General features: G+C 40.2%; 1 protein-coding gene across 1 annotated transcript in view; it reads left to right on the forward strand.

Annotated features, from left to right (window-relative positions):
- Positions 1-22,904, forward strand: part of prkcea (protein kinase C, epsilon a) — a 50,294-nt gene that overhangs the window by 21,390 nt on the left and 6,000 nt on the right. The window contains exons 3-12 of the mRNA XM_084740151.1: positions 5,876-5,939; positions 13,498-13,663; positions 13,768-13,802; positions 16,245-16,333; positions 17,231-17,360; positions 17,829-17,971; positions 19,246-19,348; positions 20,825-21,039; positions 22,327-22,500; positions 22,583-22,737. Of these exons, the coding sequence (XP_084596277.1) occupies positions 5,876-5,939; positions 13,498-13,663; positions 13,768-13,802; positions 16,245-16,333; positions 17,231-17,360; positions 17,829-17,971; positions 19,246-19,348; positions 20,825-21,039; positions 22,327-22,500; positions 22,583-22,737 (1,274 nt within the window). The remainder of the gene's footprint in view (positions 1-5,875; positions 5,940-13,497; positions 13,664-13,767; positions 13,803-16,244; positions 16,334-17,230; positions 17,361-17,828; positions 17,972-19,245; positions 19,349-20,824; positions 21,040-22,326; positions 22,501-22,582; positions 22,738-22,904) is intronic.

The following is a 22,904-nucleotide window of genomic DNA, read 5'->3' on the forward strand; positions in this document are numbered from 1 at the left end:
TTTGGCCGGCACGCCACCTCAGGACCCGAGCACTACATCAGCGATGGTGCTGCTGCTCCTGCTGCTGTCCATTTGCTCCACTCTGTTCCAAATCACTCTGAGTCCATCTTTCAGCTGAAATCCCTGCCGAGATGCGCGGTTATGCAAGAGGTTACATTTGGGGATTAGCACATCATTTTCAAGGGTAGACATCAAGAATCCAATGGCGTTTATAGGTCACAAATCCCATGCAGTTGTTACGTGTTATACACGCAACAAAAGGATGATACGCTCATATGTACGACTGCATTATCTGTGTCTGCTATTGTGTTTAGCTTCAGAGAGATTCCTTCATATTAGGGCTGCAGCCAGTGGTGGAAAGTACTAACCTTGTTTGAGGTACTATTACCATATTAATGCCACATTCTACTTCTACTCCACCACATTTCAGGAATATTTTACCTTTAACTTCACTATAGTCATTTGACAGCTTTAGTTACTAGTTACTTAACAAATCAAGATTTGACAGTGATAAAAAAAAAATTAATCAGTGACTGTTTTATAACAGATTCCTCATTTAAATAATTTCTCATGCACAAAATTCTCTGATTTTAGCTTCTAAAATGGGAATATTTTGTGGTTTCCTGTAGAGCTGCAATGATTAATAGAATATTAATTACTATTACATTAATCTGCAACTATTTTCATAATTGGTTAATTGTTTTGAGTCACTTTTAATAGAGAATGTCCAAATTCTCTGATTTCAGCTTTAAAATGTGAATATTTTCTGGTTTCTTCGGTCCTCTGTGACAATAAACTAAATATCTTTGGATTGTGGACAATATCAGAGTGAAATAAAACATAGAAAAAAAGAGCAAATGAAATTTCTCTGGTTGCAAATAATTCCACACGGCACAAAAGAATAAATATTATTATTATTTATAAGTAAACAGGGATGATACAAGACAAAAGAAATAAGCAATTTCCACAATATTTTTTATTCACTTTTGCTGTGTAGTCTTTCAATCAGTCATCAATATCTTTATAGAGGGATTAAAATGCCTTTGTATGACAAGCAAGGTGTTTTTATCCTTTGTTTTAAATCTTTTATCTTTTGGATTTTCAATCTTTTGGTTGCACCAAGAAGAATTAATTTAATCTAAGATTAATTCATTCTAATCAGAGTTTAGTAAAACTAGATTTAAATTGAAGTAATCCATCTTAATTAGCGTGATATTCTTGCTTAGTCAAATTAAAATAAATAAATAATGAATAAACTTTAGTGATGTTGGGACCCAATAAGTATAAAAAGGGAGGTGGTGGTCGTCCTTAACAAAACATTGCATTGTTTGTTTGCTAGCTAATTAAAAAAACAAAACAAATGATAAATTGTTTCCCAGCTAACTAAAAAGTAGGAGAAAAAAGTGATATTGTTTGCTAGCAATCTGAAAAGTTAAAACAGTGATATTATTTTGTAGCTATTTATAAAATAAAAAAACATATTGTTTGATAGTTAGTTAAAAAATTGATAGCCTCGTTAGCCTACACAGTGTAAGTTAATAATGGATCACAGTTTACATTGGAGTTTAAAGTTTTAGTGTAACAGAATGAAATTAAAACTGAGGTTTAAATTTAATCTTTTTTCATTTTAAGCTACTTTAAACGTTTGATGCAATACCATGATTTAATCAGGTTTAAAAATTAATCCTTGTTGGTGCAACCCAGCCTTAATGTCAGTGTTTTTCTGTAATTCCTAATTACACCGTCATTTTTTTCCAATTGCTTTAACGCATTATTCATCCAATGGTTGATATTCATGACTGTGGTTATGTGTGACCAGACGTACAAGTCCAGAGTCTCACTGCAGATCTCAGCCCAGTAAATTCCCTCCCATGTGATCATGTGCCTCCGCTGCTGCGTCTACGTTACATGAGATGCATGCAGTGTGTCCGATAGTCTTTCATATCTGTGTCTGTGCGATCTCTGTGGTTCATGTTCAGCAATGCATGGACATGCATGTGTGTGCTGCTGCTGCCTGTGTGTGAGTGAGTGAGTGAGTGAGTGAGTGAGTGAGTGAGTGAGTGAGTGAGTGAGTGAGTCTGGCTGTTGCATAAGAGGATCGGCTGCTGTCCCAGAGCTTAACTAAGGATTTAAACATCTCTTTCTCACTCTCCCTCTTCCTGTGTCGTCCGTCTCTCTAGCGCTCTCTGTTGCACTCTCTCTAATCTCTGTAACTGCATGTATGTTGGTGGGGGATGATGTCATTATTTGTTGAATAAGTATGCATGTGAATGCAGATTGTATGTTTGAGCAGGAAGATTTCTTTTTGTTCTTCTGTGTTCCAATGAATTACCCAGAATAAATTAGCCTCCATTTTGATGTCACCTTCGCACACATGCAGAACTCTTTATGACTTGTAATTTAAGGTTTTTGCTAATAAATATACAAAAAATAAAAAATAAATATGAGGATTTAAACAGCTAAAGTTATTCATTTATACTGTATGTAAGTTATGTCATGTATATAGAGGATTAAAGGATTATAACACAGGTAGTGTATATGTCACAGTGACATCATTCTTTGTTTCAGCAGCTTTACTTCCCCCTCAGTTATCCTTCAACAGCTCCTCTGTCTGTTTTGGCAACTCTTAACATCCGTGCAAGCAAAACAAAAGATATCGATTCTTACCAGTTTACAGTCTGTTGACACATAGAGGACTGAGCTCACTGGCGATCTAAAAATAAGAGGTTTGGATGAGACTCCACGAGCGTTACTTTATCCAACGTTCAATGCTGAAAATGTGTTGGCTGCAAACTCAGCACAAACGGCACAAGAACATTTTGTCAAGGAAACTGGTTTGACTTTTTGGAAGGATTTGAGTGCTTTATGTGTAATATTTTATATATTTAGTGTTTTTTAAAGCAACATTATGTAAGATTTGGTATTTCTTTGCGATTTGGAGCGCCCGTTTTGACAGGACATGAATATGAATATGGCTTTGCTAACACGGCAACTTCCTGCTTCAAATGCACCTAATAATTGGAAATAGCTGGACTTCTGAAATGATCATGCTGCTATTCCCACCTTCAAACACACTCCAAGAATGTCAAGAAACTCTGCAGCTAGCTAAACTGTGTTTTTGCTTGTGATAAACATGGATGAGACAGGACACATGAAGCCATGTAGCTAATATAGTCATGTTATGTCAATTTTAGCTAATGTCAGCTGCAGCATAAGCAGTCTTGGTCTTGACTTGGTCTCAGTCTTGACTCATTACAGATTTTAGTTAACTGTTAAGTTTTAATATAAGAAACTTGTGGCCAGACTGGCTGCAGTTATTTCATCTGTACTGTGCATGCTCAGGTTGCAAAAGACCAAGCTGGTGACTGAAGGCTTTAAAAGGGTAGTCCACAAACCAGTGGCCGATGTCACGGTTGGTTCACACTCGGGTCCAACAGCAAGATGGCCAGCTCTGTGTTTGTCTTGCAGCATTTAATTTCATCTGTCCATTTGACATTTTAATCTTGCTTTTCCTGCCTCTGCCACGAGGTCTGTAGAGGTTGCCTAGGCAGTCTTCGGTTCTGGCACCACATTGGCGCCTCTCTGCCAGCACTCCCCCCTCCCCAGGCCCGACAACCTCCTCCTCCTGGTGGTGCAAAGCTCCTTTGCTGTCAGTGTAAACACCAACAATTCCCCAGGTGCTCTGAGCTCCAATTTCCAGGCTTTACAGCTAACTGCTAACTAGCTAACAACAGCCACAGCCAGCAGTTACTTTAGCAGTAAGTAAAACTATCTGTCCATCAGAAAACTCAAATCAGAGACACCAAAGATACATAGTGCAGAAACAGGTGTACAGGACAAAGTGGGAATAACAGGCACCATCCGCCCTGTTTTAAGTCAGTGTAGCATCAAAAGGATTTTGAAGCTGTTATTTTAAGGCATTTTAATAGTTACATAATGTTGCTCTAAAGGTATTATGCAGCCCTAAATCTTTTTATTGCTGCTGTGGTTAATAATAACATGATACTCACTGTGGCAGAAAGTTAATGTTATACCTGATTAATCTCTGTATGAAAATTATCTTCTCTTGCACACCCTGGGTGGTCAATGTTATCTCTCACTGCTCACCTGTGGTTACGTCAGTTATATTGACTTATTCATATTCTGCTTTTAAAATGTGACATCTGGAAAAGGTCAAAGGTCTGTCATCTTACTCACTTACACTTTTTTTTTCTCTTTTTTGTGTCTGTTTTCATAATTTAACAGACTTTTTTGACCACAGGGCCAATATTTCTTGCATATTTTTTCAACCACCCTGCTATCCCAGATCCCTCACTATGTATCAGTGCTTGAAATGGGCCCATTCGAATGGTTTGGTCTATGAAACATCAGAAAACAGTTAAAAATGCCAGTTAAAAATTTCCCAGAGGTCAAGGTAACATCATCAAATGTCTTGTCTTGTCCAAGCCAGTAAGTCCAAAGAGTCAATTTACTGTAAAGTAAGACAAGGAAAAGCAGCCAATGCTCCAGTTTGAGAAGCTGGAACAGTCAAATGTTTGGCCTTTTTGTTTGAAAAATGACTTAAACGATTAAAGGATTATGAAAACCGTTGCAGATTAACTTCTGTCCAACTGAGCACCATTAGAGTTTTCTCAGTACCGCAAGGTGTACATGCTTTATTCATGGGCAGAATAGGCTTTTTTTCTACCCCAAAATGCCGCTGCTCTGTGAAGTACAATATGATGTTGGAAATTGGCTGTAAAAGAGTTTAGATATCGACTAGCCCCAACTGTCACCTATAAGGGAGTTAAACTTCTTGGTAAGAGATGCCACAAGTGTTTAGTATAGCCATACTACCAACTCTGTCAAATACATGACACTCAACTTCAAAGACAATGCTTGCAGTGATTAGCTGCAAGCAAAAACATATAAATTGTCTTCTTTTTCTAAATCTGGTTACAAAAAGGATTGGATGCAGGTATCGTTTCACATGATACCTTGGTGGACACGCTAATTATCATCCCTTTTCTGCTTGTTTCCTCCAGTCGGTAACGTCTGCAACTCTTTGTCATCTCTGCTACTAATTCCATCCGTCTCCATTCAAATAGCACTCGAACATTGTTCCAGTTGGTGTTGAGTTTGAAATGCAGATTGAAGTAAGAGATATTAAAAGATAACCACCATCACATTTTGCCCCTGGCCGCCCTGCTGCTGTCTACAGATTACTAACGCGGTTTTCCGGCAGATCAGAAGAAGAAAACAGAGCAAACTCATCTCCTGGCAATGAGAAAGGAATCAATTGCCCATTTTCAGTGGGTATATCCGTGTTTTAAAAAAATCTCCATATATGCACTGTATGACCCCATTTACGTCTGCTATCTGTGTACGTCACCTGGGATTAGGAAAAGCACGCTAAGTCAGATCTTCCAACTTTTAGAGACGACACTTCCTCAACAAAAGAAAAATAAGTTGTGTTAATTCCGCAGCAACACCTCCCTTGCAGGACGTGTCATAATTCTTGAGAAGTCTGCCAGCTCCACCCACCTAATTTGCACATTGAGATCGGATCACAAGGGCAGAGTCGAGACAACAGAAAAGCTTATTAATACCAAGTGTTTGAATACAAAGGCTTGCATAAAAATTGTCTTTATTTGGACAATATATCAGTATTATCACAATACCAGAGGAAAATGGGCTCTAAAGTGATGATGTTGAGGATAGAAATGAAAATGGTGATGGTACTGCTGATGGTGGGGAGGAGTGTAATGGTAGTGAAGATAATGACCTCTTCCATGTGCACTGGTGTGTTTGTTTGTGCTGGAGGAAAGCCCCCCTGCTGCACCCACTGTTCAGCTGTGTTATTCCTCGCTGATTTACTCCTTCTTTGTCTCCGCAGATTGACTTGGAGCCGGAGGGGAAGGTGTATGTGGTCATTGATCTGTCCGGATCCTCCACTGAAGGTAAAACCACAACAGCAGCATGCTGTTTTACTAATGAAAAGGAGAAGAATCACACATGAAAACACACATGCATGCACACAGGCCTGTGGCATCAGGATGATGTGACAGGAAAAGAACGGCAACGACATGTGCAAAGCCGACGGTAATGAGTCTGGAAAGGTGGAACTATTTAAAGATAATAAGCTGAGTGGGTTGACCCTCTACCAGCATATCAGCTGCTGATATCATGGACTCCATCACTGTCTAAAGGAGAAATCTGTAATATATTTACTGTACTAAATCACTTAATGACCACAATATGTCATCAGAGATTAAGGAAACATGCTAAGTTGGAATACTGAGTTGTTCAACATCAAAGCAACAGCCAGCATGTTCTCCTAGAGTTCAAATTACTGCTGAACCAAATTATGACTCATAGACGTCATTAATAATCTTTTAGAAGGAGTAGATGTTCATCACGTTTAAGTCTGGCAGGCAGTGAGACAGGCAGTCACTGAACTCCAACCCCAGAGTGTGCATTTTCAGAGCAGTGGGCTTTTGTTCTCAGGATAACAGTCTTAACTTTACCCTCCTGCAAACCACAGCTGTCCAGTCATAGTTTAGCAACATCGGTCATCGGTTAGACCAAGTTTACTAACGCAGCTGGTGAATATAGTGGAGCAGATGCAACTTCGAATGTTGCTTTTTACTAGCTGGATGTGCAATACAGCTAACAAGCTCACCATATCAACTTTAAAATGATGATTATATGGCAATACTGCGTTCACAACTTGTTTCTGCTTGCTGGCCAAAATTGCAAGCACTGCAGGTTTGACATAACATACTGTACATACATCCTCGTCCATTACTGTCGGTTTACAGCGGTGAAACTAGGCCATTGGGGCACAGAGTGTGATGGGAAGATTACTGTAATAAAGAGGCCAAACATGAATCTTAGAGTCTTCCTGTTTTCCTAGAAAGTTCCCGAACAGAATTCATAGAAGTTTCTCCTCCTCTCTCTCGTCCTCGATTTCCTTCCTCCTCTATTTGTTTGTATTGATTAAACATGGAAACATCCAGAACATCTCTCTCAATCATCATTTCCTCACGCCACATGCACTCACTCACTCACTCACTCACTCACTCACTCACTCACTCACTCACTCACTCACTCACTCACTCACTCACTCACATGCTGCCTGATAGAGTGATTTTCACCTGCACCTGTGTATCTTCACACCTGGTTATAAATAGAAACAGTCCTCTGCCTTCCAGTGAACATGTGCATCTCTGTGTGTGTGTGTGTACTCTTAAAAATAAAGGTGCTAACTAGAACCATAAAGGGTTCTGCAGCTCGTCCCTCACAGGAGAACCCTTTTATACAGGTTCCACTTAGAACTCTTTCAGAGTTCAACCTAGAACCGAACATAAACGTTGAAACGTCTGTAAAAGGTTTCACACAAAAGTACATAGAACCATTATGTAGTGTAATGGTTCCACCCAGAACTCTCTTTTCACCTTCTGTGGGTGCTAATGAGAACCCACCCAAGGGTTTCTATCGAGAAGCCTTTATATACAGTGTTTTATCTAGATCCCACCCTGGGGATTCTACCAAGAACCCTTTTATATTGAAAGGCTTTTATTTAGAACCATCCAAGGGGGTTCTTCAGTGAACCCAATTATATTTAATGGCTTTATCCTGTATCCACTCAGGGGTTTTCATCTGAGAACCTTTTTATATTCCAAGGGTTTAATCTAGAACACATCCAGGGGCTTCTATCGAGTACCGTTTTACACTGAACGGGTTTGACTTAGAACCCTCCAAGGGGGTTCTACAGATAACCTTTTAAATTTAATGGTTTTATCTTGTACTCACTCCAGAGGTTCTTTGACGACCGTTATATATACCCAGGGTTTTATCTTGAATGCACTCAAGAGGTTCTACTGAGAACCCTTTTATATAGTGTGTTATGTAGATCCCAAAAAGTCCTTTTATATTGGAAGGGTATTATCTAGAACCCACCTAGGGTGTTCTATTAAGAACCTTTTTAAATTCCAAGGGTTTTATCTGGAACCTTTAGGTGCATTCTACTGAGAACCCTTTAATATTGGGGGGGATTTCTAGAGGGTGACACAGGTGTAGATCCCACCCAAATCCCATGACAGAGTAAAAAAAAAATTCCTGTTCCGTCCCAAATCCAGAAGGATGATTCCCGTCACATCCCGTTCCCGTCGTTCCACAGTCCATATACAACATTCCGGACATTTCTATACGTGTAAAAAATGACCTATTGTCATTATGGTTCCTGCTACCGTCCGCCCGTTTTTTCCTGCCCTGTGTCCGTCCCGTGAGTGAAATTGACTCCCAGCCGGAATCCCACAGGAATCCTGGGTCCCACGGGAAAAATGGTCAACCCCTACCGGAACCAATCCATGGGATCCTACTGAGAACTTTTTCCAGGGGTTTTATCTAGAACCCATCCAGGAGGGTCTGCTGATAACCCTTTTATATTAAGGTGCTATGAAACCTTTAAAAACCCTTGAAGAAGAAATTATTCTTTTAGAAAAAATGGTTCTGAGTGGAACCTTAGCCCTACGGGAAGAACATTTTTGTAACCCTTATTCCTGAGTGTGTGTGTGTGTGTGTGTGTGTGTGTGTGTGTGTGTGTGTGTGTGTGTGTGTGTGTGTGTGTGTGTGTGTGTGAGGACGGTTCCTCTGTGTAAAGACGGATAAAGAGAGCAGTAGAGAGTGAAGAGAGAGGGAGTAGATTCTTAAAATAGTAGGTGAGATTGAGCCATGGATTACACACACACACACACACACACACACACACACACATGCAGACTCAGGCGTCCGTGTCTTGCCCTCCTCATCGATGATTGGACACTCTGTTGTGACCTCACGACCCACTCTCCGCCCACTCCTGAACTTCCTCCCCGAGTTCAGCTGGCTTGAGTGCTCGTCACGTTAATGTATGCTGATAAAAACAAATGGTGTGTGCGTGTGTGTGTGTATGTGTATGTGTGTGTGTATGTGTGTGTGCTGATGGAGAGATGGAGGGTGAGAACTAGAGGAAGAGGTGGTATTTTTAGCAGATTTATTTTTTTTCCCCTGGTGCAATCTGTTCTCTGCAGCTTCGGAGGCTGGAAGGACTCGCTCTTCTCCTTTTTCCTCCTCTTTTTCTCCTCCTCTTTTCTCCTCTCCATCCTTATGCATCTGTTGGTCTCAGGAAGCAAATAACAATAATCTGACCTAATCTGACCATCTGCTGTCTCACCCTCTCTGTTTCTGGATTCCCCAGCCTCTCGTTCTGCATCCTTTCCTGTTCCTTATCATTATATGTTGTTTATTCTTTTTATTTTAGAATCGTTTTCCTCAACGATTATGACCTTACCTTCATGACTGAGCACAAAGAAAAGCTTTTTAATACAACATCTTTCTTGCTGCTTGTACTGGACTTTGGAATTAAATTATATAGATTCACTGTATTATTTTGACACATCATTTTTGCATTTCAATTTTCATTTTCACTGAAATATACAAATTAAAATCATGATGATGTGATATTTGTACCAAACAAACATGCTGGTTTTCTTCTGGAGAACAAGAACTACAGTACTTCACTACAATACTGTTTTCTCACACATTTTTCCTGTATATCTTTGGGTGTCCTGTAAATTTAAGGCACAAAAGCCCCAGAAAAAATAAAAAATAACAATCATAATAATATATAGCACTTTTAAAAATCAGGTTTACAACGTTCTTTACATGCATAAAGACATAAAATACATACTTCAGAAAATATACATAACAACTAAATGGAACAAATCTGTAATCTTGCATCACATGCTCTCGACAGCAGATCATACAGTCGATTTCATACTCGGCAGGTGTATTGCTGAGGACCAAAGGAGGTGCACTGCTGAGTGTGAAGTAGCTGAGGATGAGTGTTTCTCAAGAAAACCTCAGAAACGTAGCCCTGCAGGGCCGGAGTTCTCCCGCAAATTCTACACCAATTCTGCTGATTATATCTAACAAGGTGCAGCTAATTTGAATTATGGTTAACCTAGTGCTCTTAACTGTAGCTAGTTACTGTTTATGAATAATGTCTGCCAATTCTAACAGTGTGTACAGTGTGTCTTTAACCTACATTCAGTCATTTAAAGCTCAGTAACAAACGTGCGGAAATAACAATAATGTTAATAAATAATTTAGGTGTGGCTTATGTTTTGTGAACATTTGAGGGGGTATTGTAATATAACTGTGTTATTAAAAAAATTAGAAAAGGAAAATAAATGTAGGAGCAGGCAAACATCTAAAACTGTGGTTCTGGAACTTCTGCGTGGAGAACTGTGAAGTCTCTTCAGCTCTGCAGGTCGATGATATTGGAGAAAGATGCAAGCCAGGCAATCGGCCCATTCTGAACAGGCATGTTTTGAACTGGCACTGCACTAGTAATAAAAAAAAATAAGAGCAAAAACTAGTCAAAAGCCAGCTCAGATTTAAAAAAAAAACTTTAGAAGAGTATGAGAAAAGTTTGAATTTGTACCAGCGTCATTAGTCATCAGACCATCAGTGTTCAGTTGCTCTGTAGTATTGAGTTTAGCATTTTGTTTCTCAAGAAATATGACAAGTTCTCATCCTCCTCCAACCACCTTTATATTACAGATAAAGGCCCCCCTCTGCTTCAGATTTATAAATATCATCTAAGTTTATTTTACATTTCTGTCAGTCTAATTCTGTCATCTTGAAGGAGGCTGCTGCTGATAGATTTAATTTCTGACACCATTTTTTCCTCCACAACCTTTCTGATTCATTAAGCTATCATATGTTTACCTGCTTATTCTGTACAATCCTACTAATTACCACATGAAATCTCCTTTTTAGCTTCAAAGTGAGATGATTCGAAATCTTGTCAAACACATTTATATAAGAGAAATGAGCAACTGGTATTCATCCTCCCATGATGGAAGACTAATAGCTCGCTAGATGCTAGAACATGGGTTAAGACAAACATGGGTTAAGACAGATTCAGTGTTTCCTGACTTGTTGCAGATAGCAAGCATTTAAGGACTGTAAAATGACATCAGCATGACTGTGATCCGTTAGCTTAACAACTGGACAGGCAAGTTCCCAAATAGGAAATAATAGTCCATCACCCGTCGATTTACTGAACCAACAACAGCTTAATTGCCCTGTTAACTCCTTGTAAAACGCACTTCATCCAAACTCCACAAAAAAGCAAATAAAAGTCACCAGAACCGGTTTTGTTGGTCTTTCCTTTGTCCCAGCAATCACCAGCTCTGGTTTGGGTTAGAAATAAATCCTTAATTCACCGTGTTAGATGTTTAAAGAGTCTGGCCTCTGCAGCTCACTCGTCACCCAGCTCAGAGCACTCCGCTCTGGCTGAGGGGGCGCATCACAGAGCAGCGCCCGTCAGTCTGCAGACAAATTAGCAAAATAACAAATATCGCCCCCCCGAAAAAAAATAACTGGCGATGGATTCAGCTCATCACCGATAGGTAGGGCTGCTGTAGAACAAGTAGACAACAAGACATGTCTGCCTCACAACATTCATTAATTCAGAAGACATGCATTTTGTCTTTAACAAATATTACACCTCCTGCGATTTGAAAATTATAGAAAACCATATTGTGATACTGATAAAATTCCAAATAACTGTGGAGCCCTATCGACAAGACATCATGAAATACAGAGAGAGAATTGAGTTACTGCACAACATGAAGACAAACGCATAACTTCAACGTAATATTACAGAGTAAAATTCTCTGAATGTAAATGTCTGAACGTTTATTTGAAGAAGAATTCATAACATAAAATAATTAAAACATTATTTAGGGGCAGCCCTGTTGAGGGGATGAACCACCCACCTAAGCCAGTTGAAGGGGAAACCCTGATTACTTTTTGTTTTTCTTCATAAATTGTTGAATATTATAGCATAATTTATTTTTCTCCTGATTTTCCTCATTCGAGAAGCAGATGGATCACTGCCACTCTTGCATTGTTATTCATTTTTATGTCATATTTGTTTATATCACCATCTGCAGTTCAGCCTTTCCTCTGCTCTGGCTGCTGCTCTCCTACATGTCTGTGTCACATTTGAATCTTCTGTCTGTCCGTATGTGTGTGTGTGTGTGTGCGTGCGTGCGTGCGTTTATTGGATGTCCATCTCATCCCAGTTGGTCATTCAGAAGAGCCAGAGTACGTCTGTCTCCACGGCGATCACTCTTGACTGTTGTTATGCCTCATCGCCCCTCCTTTTCAGCATGCCTGTGTGTATGTGTGTGTCCTGGACAGATGGATGATGTATTATGTAAAACAAAGTGATCCCAATAATGGCCTGTTAAGCTGTCTCTGCACACACATGCACAGACACACAAGAACACACACTTTCACTCACATACACTCCTACTCACACACACACACACACACACACAAGTCCCTAGACAGCTTGTCTGTAATCGAACTCTGGAGAGGCTCAGCAGTAACCACATCTATAACGCACCCAGGAGAGGGATGGAGGGAGAGTGAAAGGAAAGGCAAACTAGGACAGGAGCGCGGAGAGAGAAGGAGTGTGTGTGTGGGAGTGAGAGTGGAGGTGGTTCTCTTGTCTTAAGGTTACCCTCGGAAAGCATTTATGTTTCCGGGGAGATGCAGAGAGGAAGGGAACGGCTGGTTGGATGGCGCTCGCTGAGGAGGAGTATTTTAATATGCTGTCCTTCGTTTTAGTGCCCACACATGAAAGTATAAATAGCACGCACACGTACGTATGCATGGGCCTCTGGTAGGTGTGGGGTGTTTGCGAGGAAGAAAGAGTGGAGGGAGGGGGAGAAGGAAGAAGAGAGGCCGCTGAATGATTAAACATCTCGAGCAACATGATGCAAATGAACCTTATTTGTACAAACTGGCATCTCAGGAAGCAAAATCGATGTGCATAAGGAAACATCCGTAGCAGCACTGTGATGTGTGATAATAACTCATCTGAAACTGGCTCAGAAACGCACAAAAGTTCTGAGATTTCTGCAATTTGCAGCTTTATTTTTCAGGGTAATTCCTACACAGCACGCAGGGTTTTCCCCGAATGTTCTGGGGAAAAGATAACGAAGCTTCGAAGCTTCTTTCACTCCTGTGATTACAGCAAAATATGACTCTCCAATCATATCACATTGTGTCACTCGGACTAAACTATCTAACTTTTTAACAAGGCATAATTATTTTACTATAACATGTAGTGCAATAACTTCTATATTTTTTTCCATTCATTCATTTTCCATTAACCTTTATTTACCTCTCATGGATACATTGAAGGGTGTCCTTAATTTTCAATGATACTGAGATTACATTTGGCAGTAAAAGCAGAAATACAGCATAAACAAATAAGAAAACATCGTCCAACTTCCTGTGTAGAACGTTTCGGTCATGGAGGCGAAGGAGACTGGGAAAAAATCTAAAGAGCATTCTATTATTTTGAGTTTGGAAAAATTTAGAATTTTGAAATAGACGATGTGTAGGAACCCTGAGTTTTGCTAATAAACTTGTGGTTTTTTCACTCGACAGCCTCGGGGACCAATGAGAATGAGGAGCGGGTGTTTCGAGAGAGGATCGGTCCTCGTCGGCGACAGGGCGCAGTCCGAAGACGCGTCCATCAAGTCAATGGGCACAAGTTCATGGCCACCTACCTGAGACAACCGACCTACTGCTCACATTGCAGAGATTTTATCTGGTAAGCAACACAAGCACACAGATCTGCCTGATGACTTCTGTGCCGCGATGTTTCATTGAACCGACCTGGCTGAAACGCTGACTCCTCTGTGTGTGATCCGATAGGGGCGTGCTGGGGAAGCAGGGATACCAGTGTCAGGGTGAGTACTTTTCTCTGGCGGATTCCAATTTATCAAGTAACACTGCACGTCATGTATTATTTAACAATGAGAACACAGGAGGGATTACATGTTGCTGAATGACAGCTGTGATTTGGTCACAAGCCACCAGCACATGGTGGTCATAGTTAGCTCTGGTAAAGTGCCTCACAGAGCCTCTGCGCCTGCCTGCCTGTGTGAGCCCTTTAAGCTCACGTCTTGTTCTCTGCCTTACAGATATTTCTTTTTTATCATGAGAACGGACAAATCAGGCACAATGATAATGTCTTTGTTAGCCAGTGGTGGTAGTACAAGTACAGTTACATTACTAAAATATTACTCAAATACAAATAAAAGTGCTGGTGTTTGAAAAATACTTAAGTAGAAGTACAAAGTATTCATCTAAAAAACTTATCAGAGCATTAGTTACTTTTTAACCACTGGTGTTTAATACATTATCAATAGCAGCAATCAATCTAAAGGATTTCAGTCTGAAAATTCTATGCATTTTCCCTTTAACCAATAGTTGAAAATTCTAACAGTCGGTTAATCATTAATTTATTTATTTAATATACAAAACACATTTCTTTGCAATCAGATGACACTGTTGGCTACAAAAATAGAGACGAAAGATCTGGATATTAATTTAAACTGGACTCAGTACTCAATTAAGTAACAAAGTAGATTACAGAGTGTAGTATGTGTAAAAGTCCAGACTTGAAAATCTACTCATAAAAGTACAAGTACCCAAACAAACTACTCAATTACAGCAATTTGAGTATTTATAATTAGTTACTTCCACCTGTGTGCACAGCATAAAGAAATGTCTTTTCTTATTGGCTGATAATGATGACATCACCTGGTGCTGTATTTTGAAACAGTCAAAATAATTCACTAAATAGTAAAGCTGCCCTTTTCATTACTTCATATTCATGTAATAAATGCACAGATTCACTTAGATCGTAATCTCATGGGTTTATGGTTATGACAGTAACTGAAATCAAATCAAAAGCCAAAAAAATAGACTCTCAGCCAGAAAAGTTGATGAACTGTATTAAAAATGCTCACAAACGTTGTACCAGTTGCACCTTTTCTTTGCACGTGTTGCATTTTCCTCAGTGTGTGTGATAACATCAAAAGGTTTCAGCTTCTAGAAGCTTTACTGGAAGTGTTACTGACCTGTTGAGGTACTTAATCGCTGCTCAGCACAGGCTCACGCAGAATTACAAGTCGTATTGGATGATTCTGCAGAACAGGATGTACATCCACAGCTAATGGTCAATGCAGATGCAGGAAGTAGTGTTGTTTATGTAGTATGGCGGGAGGTAAGGGTGTGGTTGATGTGTGTCTAATGGGGATGTAACGGTACCAAAAACTCAAGGTACTATGATTCCACAATTTCTTCTGATATTAAATAACAGAAAAAATATGACTTGAAAAAATGACCTTAAATAATCTGATGTGTACAGCATTTTTTGTTCATATGAAATTAATTTTTCCTTTTAATTTAAAGTGCTTCTGCTTTCATTCTTTAATTCAAATGAAATAAAACAAGCCAGCCTTGATCTAAGCATTTGGCGTCTGAGAGGCCTTTAAATGCGTTCGTCTGTTACTACAACTGGACTTCTTGAATTTATTTCTATGACAGATCATGATTCAAAAACAATTAATTATAAAAATAGATGGTTAATTTAATAGGTGATTAATAATTGATGAATCAATTCATCGTTGCAGCTCTATTTACATGTATAACACGTGTTTGTGAGTTTGGCGAGTGACAGTCTATTATGTGTCTGAACCAATCTTGCCTCCTCCTGCGTAGACATAATTTCTCCATGTTGTACTTGTCCTCGCTAGATATTGTGGGAATAATTAATTTGAAAACATTGTCAGTCGTCCAGGTTTTGCAGAATCATCCAGTATTAATGTTTTGTCTTGCGAGTGGGCGGAGCTGCCTCTGTAATGGATATGATTATATATGAATAATTCAGCTTGTTTTTGAACTGATAACAAAGCATCAGTCTGACACCAGCTCTGTTTTCCTGTCTCAAGTTTCATCTCAGTGTAGCTCACTGACAGAAAGTTTATAAAATCACATTGTTATATTTTAATATCGACATTTAATGTGGGTCAGTCACATCTGGCCGATACCCGACTCCTTTAATAAGGTCAGTATCGGCGCGGATATTAAATCAAATCGATTCATCACTCGGTGCAACAGTATCAAAACACTATCACATCAGAATCACTGCAGAACATAATATTGCTTTTCAGGATATTATCACTTATATTAAAATGTTACATTAACACTTTTAATCCCAGTCGATCCAAACTGGTGATAACTCTGATAACAATGTCACATATTTTTTCTCGTCCCTCTGATAATCAGATTCTTCAGGCCAAACTAACCGTTTCTAATTTCGTTTCTGGTGCTGATGCTTCCAGTGTGTACGTGTGTCGTCCACAAGCGCTGCCATGAGCTCATCATCACCAAGTGTGCCGGGATGAAGAAGCAGGAGGACACACCTGAGGAGGTACATGCAAACACCCAAATACACATGGTGTATGTCCACTTTTATTAAGGGTGCTCCGATTAACCAGCCACTGATCGTTATAATAAGCAATGTAGCAAGACAGCGTTTTCACCTGTCTCTCCTCTCCGCCGCTCCTCTGACTGTATTTCAGTTACAGCAAAAGGCAGTAAAGACTCTCGGACCAACTTAAAACATTGTTTTGGCTTTAGGCTTTTTCAGTTTTTTGTTGTTACAGATTTTATAGTCTCTTTGTTGCCTCAGTATGTATATTTTATTGTTCTATTTTGGCGTGTTGAGCAGCTCTTATTCTTTTATTTTACTCTGCACAGGGAAACATATCAGTGAGCAAGTAAAAATAATGGTATTCATAAATATATTTTTGAATTAGTTGGCTAAAAATAATCCTGGAGACAACATATGCTGGTCGTTAACTGAGCAGTGTAACAACATGGCAGGCTGTGAATTTTATAAACCGAGTCTCTAAATCATCACAAACAAAGAAAATAACTGATGGAAGTGGAGAAGAGGGGGGGAAACGGAGCGCAGGTGATGCGCTGTCGGCCACTTCACGCTTTACAAGCCTTAACAATAAATAGGCACCAAAAATCCTGATGGGAACTTTATATCCTGAATGTCTTTAATTATATTATTTGTTAATAAACTAAAGGAGGAAAAACATTATATGTGCAGAGACCCTCACCATTCAGGCCTTCTGTGAATAAATCTGTGTTATTTAAGGTAACATGTGTACACTGTGTCCTAACACTGGAGCTACATGTATTATTCCTCTGATAATGCCACAGTGACCTCTTTGTAACTGTGTGTGTGTGTGTGTGTGTGTGTGTGTGTGTGTGTGTGTGTGTGTGTGTGTGTGTGTGTGTGTGTCTCCCTCTGTAGGTGGGTTCACAGCGGTTCAGTGTTAACATGCCCCATAAGTTCAGTATCCACAACTACAAGGTGCCCACCTTCTGTGACCACTGTGGCTCCCTGCTGTGGGGCCTCATGAGGCAGGGCCTGCAGTGCAAAGGTGAGTTCAAGTGCAGTGGGAAATCACAGCGTGAGCCCACACATGGATGAATTTGAAAGTGCTCATGTCGAGTACCTCCTTAGAGCCTGAACAGTATGCGCATTTATTTAAAGACGAAGGCTGTAAACAAAAAAGGCGAATGTTATTTAATTTTATAAATGGAAATTACATTTTGTACATTTTATGACATATGACAGTTTAACAATAAATGCCAGCACATACATTTGTTTCTCTGCAAAGGAAAGAAATTGGTGAAAGGGTCAAAGAACATTTTACATTACATTATTTAGAGGTGTCACTCATGAAAAAAGAAGTTTCCTTTACGAGAAACACCATATGTAAATCTTTTATATATTTATCGACTAAGCTGTACCTTTCCAAAGGAAAATACCCTGAAAAAAAAAAGTCCAGTGACAGCCTTCCTGTGTTTAACCCGAACCATTTTCATGTATTTGTGTGGTTTTGCAGTGTGTAAGATGAATGTGCACAGACGGTGTGAGACCAATGTAGCTCCTAACTGCGGTGTGGACGCCCGAGGAATCGCCAAGGTCCTGTCTGACCTGGGAGTCACGCCCGATAAGATCTCCAACACCGCGCAGCGCAGGAGGAAGGTAACGACTCACAAATAAAAAGATTTCCATCATGAAGTCATTATATTTGAAACACAGAACTCCTTGAGAATGGCTTCTTTTTAACAAAGTGCTTACAAAGTCCTTGAAACTCATATGAACCACATATGTCTTACATTTTAACCAATGTTTTGTTCATCAATCATAATTAAGTTGCTCAGAATAACAAACTGGTCGGCTCTTCCTTAAATTTCGGGCACGCCATCATCTCTTCATGGCGTACTCTCCTGCCTGTTAATAAAAACTATGTCAGGGAAGTGTAAATTTAATCCACGTTTTTGTCTTTGCTGTGACTCAAAAATGCTTCGAGGTGAATAAATCCCCATTTTTCCCACCGTGTTGAATGGACAGGAGCCTTTCCCATCCTGGTGATTAATTTCCCTGACAGTTAAACACAATTTTAAATTTAGACTGGTTGACTAATCTAGCATTAAGAAAACAGTTAAAATTTAGCACAGTATATGAATTGATAACGTTAAACATTACCCCAAACATTTAGCATTATGAACATTGCACATTATTCTTAAAAACATGTCAACAACTCTCTAAATGCTTCAAGTTTTCAGACTTAACAGGGTCTGTGGGTCTGTGGGTAAACAACATTGTTTACGTTAGCTGCTAGGCTGACATGCGGTGTGGTTAATGTTAGCAGCTAGCAGCAGCAGCCTGCCCTGTGTTTGTGCTGAATGTGGTCACGCATTGCTCCAGTTGTGTCGTTATATGCCAGTTTATTTTGACACAGCCTACATTAAACCTTGTTTTTATTTTTTACGCCAAAATACTGACAAACCGCACTGGTTTTACGTGGTCAGCTGTCCCTCTTTGCTGATAACAACATCTGTGGCAGGGCCATGGGGGCAAGAGGGTCTGCAGCACTGGCTAGTGGCAGCTGGCTGCATAACATCTGAGAGGCAACAGTTAACTGGCACTGAACATGAATAAAATATTGACAAATACTTTAACTGACGAGCATTTCTAGTGTTGACTAGTGAGGATCATATAGTCGACTAATAGCGCACATCCCTGGTTGCGATATTGAAGAGGTCAAGATCGGCTCATAAACAAATAAGTGTCTCATAGATCGGGTTCCCAACCAGCAGCTAGAGAACATTTCTACTGCGATACATCCTGTGCATCCCAAAGTTTATCCTGCTCAAGGTTTTATTCAGTGCATTTCTGTGGACACGGATGCTCGGGAAAAATAAAGTCAGAGGGCAGCCTGAAGGAACGGTCATGTTGTCTCTGTCTCTCTCCAGTTGACTCCAGGGCAGGACCCTCCCCAGTCTCCTCCTGAGCTCTCCCAGACTGAGGAGAACAGCTTCAGCCAGCCAGCTGTCCCCACCTCCCCCTCACAGCAGGGTAAGACTGAACACAACACACACGCGCGCGCACACACACAAACACACATCCATCAGAAAACACAGATTTGACACAAACAGGCGGATATTTCAAAGCTGCAGCATGTGGTTTTAATGTGTTAATTTTATCCGTGAGAGGTGGTATTTCCATTTCAGTAAAAATATTATTGCTCCTTTTAAAAAAGAAGTAGTGAAATGTGTTATTGTTGCTGTAGCTATAAGACTAAACTTGACTTATCTAAGAATGATCCCCCACCGCCCACCTCCACCATTTGGTTGTCACAGTTAGTCATCGTCCTCTCACACTTTGCAAGCTGAGACATAAAAGTTAACTTTCTCTTTGTGGAAGGATTCCCATTTTTGTTTTATCCGACCAAACGACGACGACGACGATAATGATGACAATAACAACACCGGCCGCTGCTGCTATGCTCTGAGAAATAAATGTTCCAAAAGGTTTACCCCTGAAGGGCTGAGGTTCTGTTTAGAACCATTTTCTGGGCTTATCAGGGGTTCTTTAAGACTAAGGGTTCCTGAGGATCAAAGAGTTCTTCAAGGACTGTTGAAATCTTTGAGGAACACTTTCATGAAAGGCTCATAAAGAGTTCTTTGTACTATAATATAAATGGTTCTCGGTAGAATCCCCTGGGTGGGTTCTAGATAAAACTTTGGAATATTAAAGGTTCTTGGTAGAACCCCTTTGGTGGGTTCTAGTCACACTTGAACACTGACATTGTGTTCTAGATAAAACCCTCGGAATATGAAAAGGTTCTCTGTAGAAACACGCTTGATGGGTTCTAGATAAGACCCTTAGAATTTAGAAAAGTTAAAAAAAGATAAACTCTTTGGAATATAAAAAGGTTATGCATAGAACCTCCTGAATGGGCTCTTGTTAGCACCCTTGGAATATAAAAGGGTTCTCAGTAGAACCGTCTTGATTGGCTCTAGATACATTCCTCAGAATATAAAAAGGTTCTCGTGGAATCCGATGTGTGGGCTCTTGTTAGCACCCTGAAACGGTGGAAAAGTTTTTTGATAAACCCCCCTAGTGAGCGTTCTGGGCAGAACCGTTACTCCATAGAAGGGTTCTTGCATGGCAGGTTCTAGGTGAAACCTCTCACAGATGGTTCTAGGTATGATCCTTTATGTTGGGCTCTAAGTAGAACCCTCTGAAAGTGTTCAAAGTGGAGCCTTTATAAAAGGTTCTACCAGGAACAAAAAATCCTTCTTCGATGGGTTAATCCATAGAACCCTCTATGGTTCTAGTTAGCGTCTTTATGTCTCAGAGTGTAAATATTCAGCCTGTTCAGAGAAGGTTTGAACAGAGGATATTATTAATCATTAATGTGAAAGTTATTAAAAACTGATCAGGAACAAATAATGAGCAACATTTCTAAAAAAGAAACTCACCGACAAAAAAAAGACACTCAGCCTGTTTTCACTGATGTCTGATCTGCTTTTCCGTTGACGCCCACAGACTTGGCAGGGTTGGATCGCCTGCAGGACGCGCTGTCACTCGACCAGCAGGGACCCCAACACTCCTCCTCCTCCTCCTCCTCTTCCTCCTCCTCCACCACCTCCTCTTCCTCCTCGTCCTCCTCCTCGGCAGGCAGGGAGAACGGACAGATCCAGAGGAGGAGCCTCAAGGACTTCAACTTTATCAAAGTTCTCGGCAAAGGCAGCTTCGGCAAGGTACGACGGCACGGAGGAGGAGGCGTTTGAGGGGGATGTTTATGTGTTTACTGCACATTATTTTTATAATTGAAACTTTTTTTTTTCTATTCTGTTAACTCCAGATTCTTCTTATTTATAGCTACTTACTTATCAGGAAATATCAGGGGCCGGAAAGCAGCTATTATTGTACATTACACTTAATTTTCTTCAACACACCAAACAACAGACTATTCTTCTACTTGGAAACAAAAACTATGCAAATATTGAGCTGCCTCACATGCATTTATGCTCAGCATTAAAGCTGCACTAATCAATAATTTTATATCAACAGCTGATCAAATGAAGGAGCTGCTTTGTTATCATCTTTCAGCTCATTGTTTTCTTCTTTAACTTAACTGATGTGGTGCACTCTTGCAGAACTCATTAGTGTTGTTTTTCTCACTGTTTTTTTTGCAAAGAAAAGCTAGTCTCACAAAGGTCTGCCTCCATGCATACACATTCTGCTATGAGGAAGAAACGCCCTGTCTTGTTTGCACGTTTTTAGACCAATCACAAACGTCTTGGGCGGCGCTAAGCCCAGGTTGCAGCGATGGTGCTGCTGCAAAATAGTGTCGAGGGGGAACTGGAAAATTTGCACATCAGGAGGCGAGCTCTTGCATTAAAATGACGACATCACTGCAGAAGAAACAGCTGTTAACTTGTTGACGTTCGTACCGTTAGCATCCTAGATGCTAATTTGCTGTTTTCAGCATGTAGGTTGCAGCTTGGAGTGTTTTTTGTTTTCTGGGGACTTCAGAAAGGTAGATAGTGGATGACACAATGCAGCTTGAAGCAAGTGACCAGCAGCAGACTTATACCCACAGTGTGCATCCCGTGAGTCAGACTAAAGAAAAGCTCTCATAGACTGACAGACACAATTAGCGATCAATTAGTGAACATTTAACAGCTAAAGTGAGATCAAAATAGAGATAAAAGAGTAAATATTGAATTTATTTTCTCCAAGTGGCTAAAAATGCAACAAATGAAGGCTAACATTTGCAATGATACAAAAAGTCCCACTCAAAATACCTCAATAAAAAGTCCTTGATATGAAAAATAAGAATAACATTAAAAATGACATAATAAGAAGAAAAATGACGACTTGAAAGATGCCGTTTATCAATAATAATTATGATACGATTTTTCTTTCTGACTTAATGTGCATTTACTTTCCTTTTTTAAAATAAAGTAAAGTAGCCAGTCTTGATCTAAGCGTGTGTATGTTCCTCTCCGTTCTGTCTCTTCCATGTTTTACCCCTCATGTAGGTGATGCTGGCGGAGCTGAAGGGGACGGAGGAGGTTTACGCTGTCAAAGTTTTGAAAAAGGACGTGATCCTGCAGGATGATGACGTGGACTGCACCATGACCGAGAAGCGCATCCTGGCCCTCGCCCGCCGACACCCCTACCTCACCCAGCTCTACTGCTGCTTCCAGACACGGGTACAGCAGGACACCAGACACCACGTGCGGATTTTCTGGTTCACCTCTGTCTCATACCTCTTTGTCTCTGTGTTTTCTGCAGGACCGTTTGTTTTTTGTAATGGAATATGTGAACGGAGGAGACCTGATGTTCCAGATTCAGCGATCCAGGAAGTTTGATGAGCCTCGCTCTCGTTTCTACGCTGCTGAAGTCACCTCAGCCCTCATGTTCCTGCATCGTAATGGGGTCATCTACAGGTAAAGGACACCCTAAAGTAGATTCTTCATAATATTCACATTCTGTCTTGTTTAAAGGGACAGTTTGGATTATTTCAATCGGGGTTGTATGAGCTACTTATCGATAGTCTGCGTATTAGCTAGAGTAGATAACAGTCACACGTCCCAGTGTGGACAGGGTCAGCGAC

Source organism: Lutjanus erythropterus, chromosome 17 (genome assembly GCF_056507025.1).
Source record: "Lutjanus erythropterus isolate fLutEry1 chromosome 17, fLutEry1.hap2, whole genome shotgun sequence".
Taxonomy (NCBI): domain Eukaryota; kingdom Metazoa; phylum Chordata; class Actinopteri; order Lutjaniformes; family Lutjanidae; genus Lutjanus; species Lutjanus erythropterus.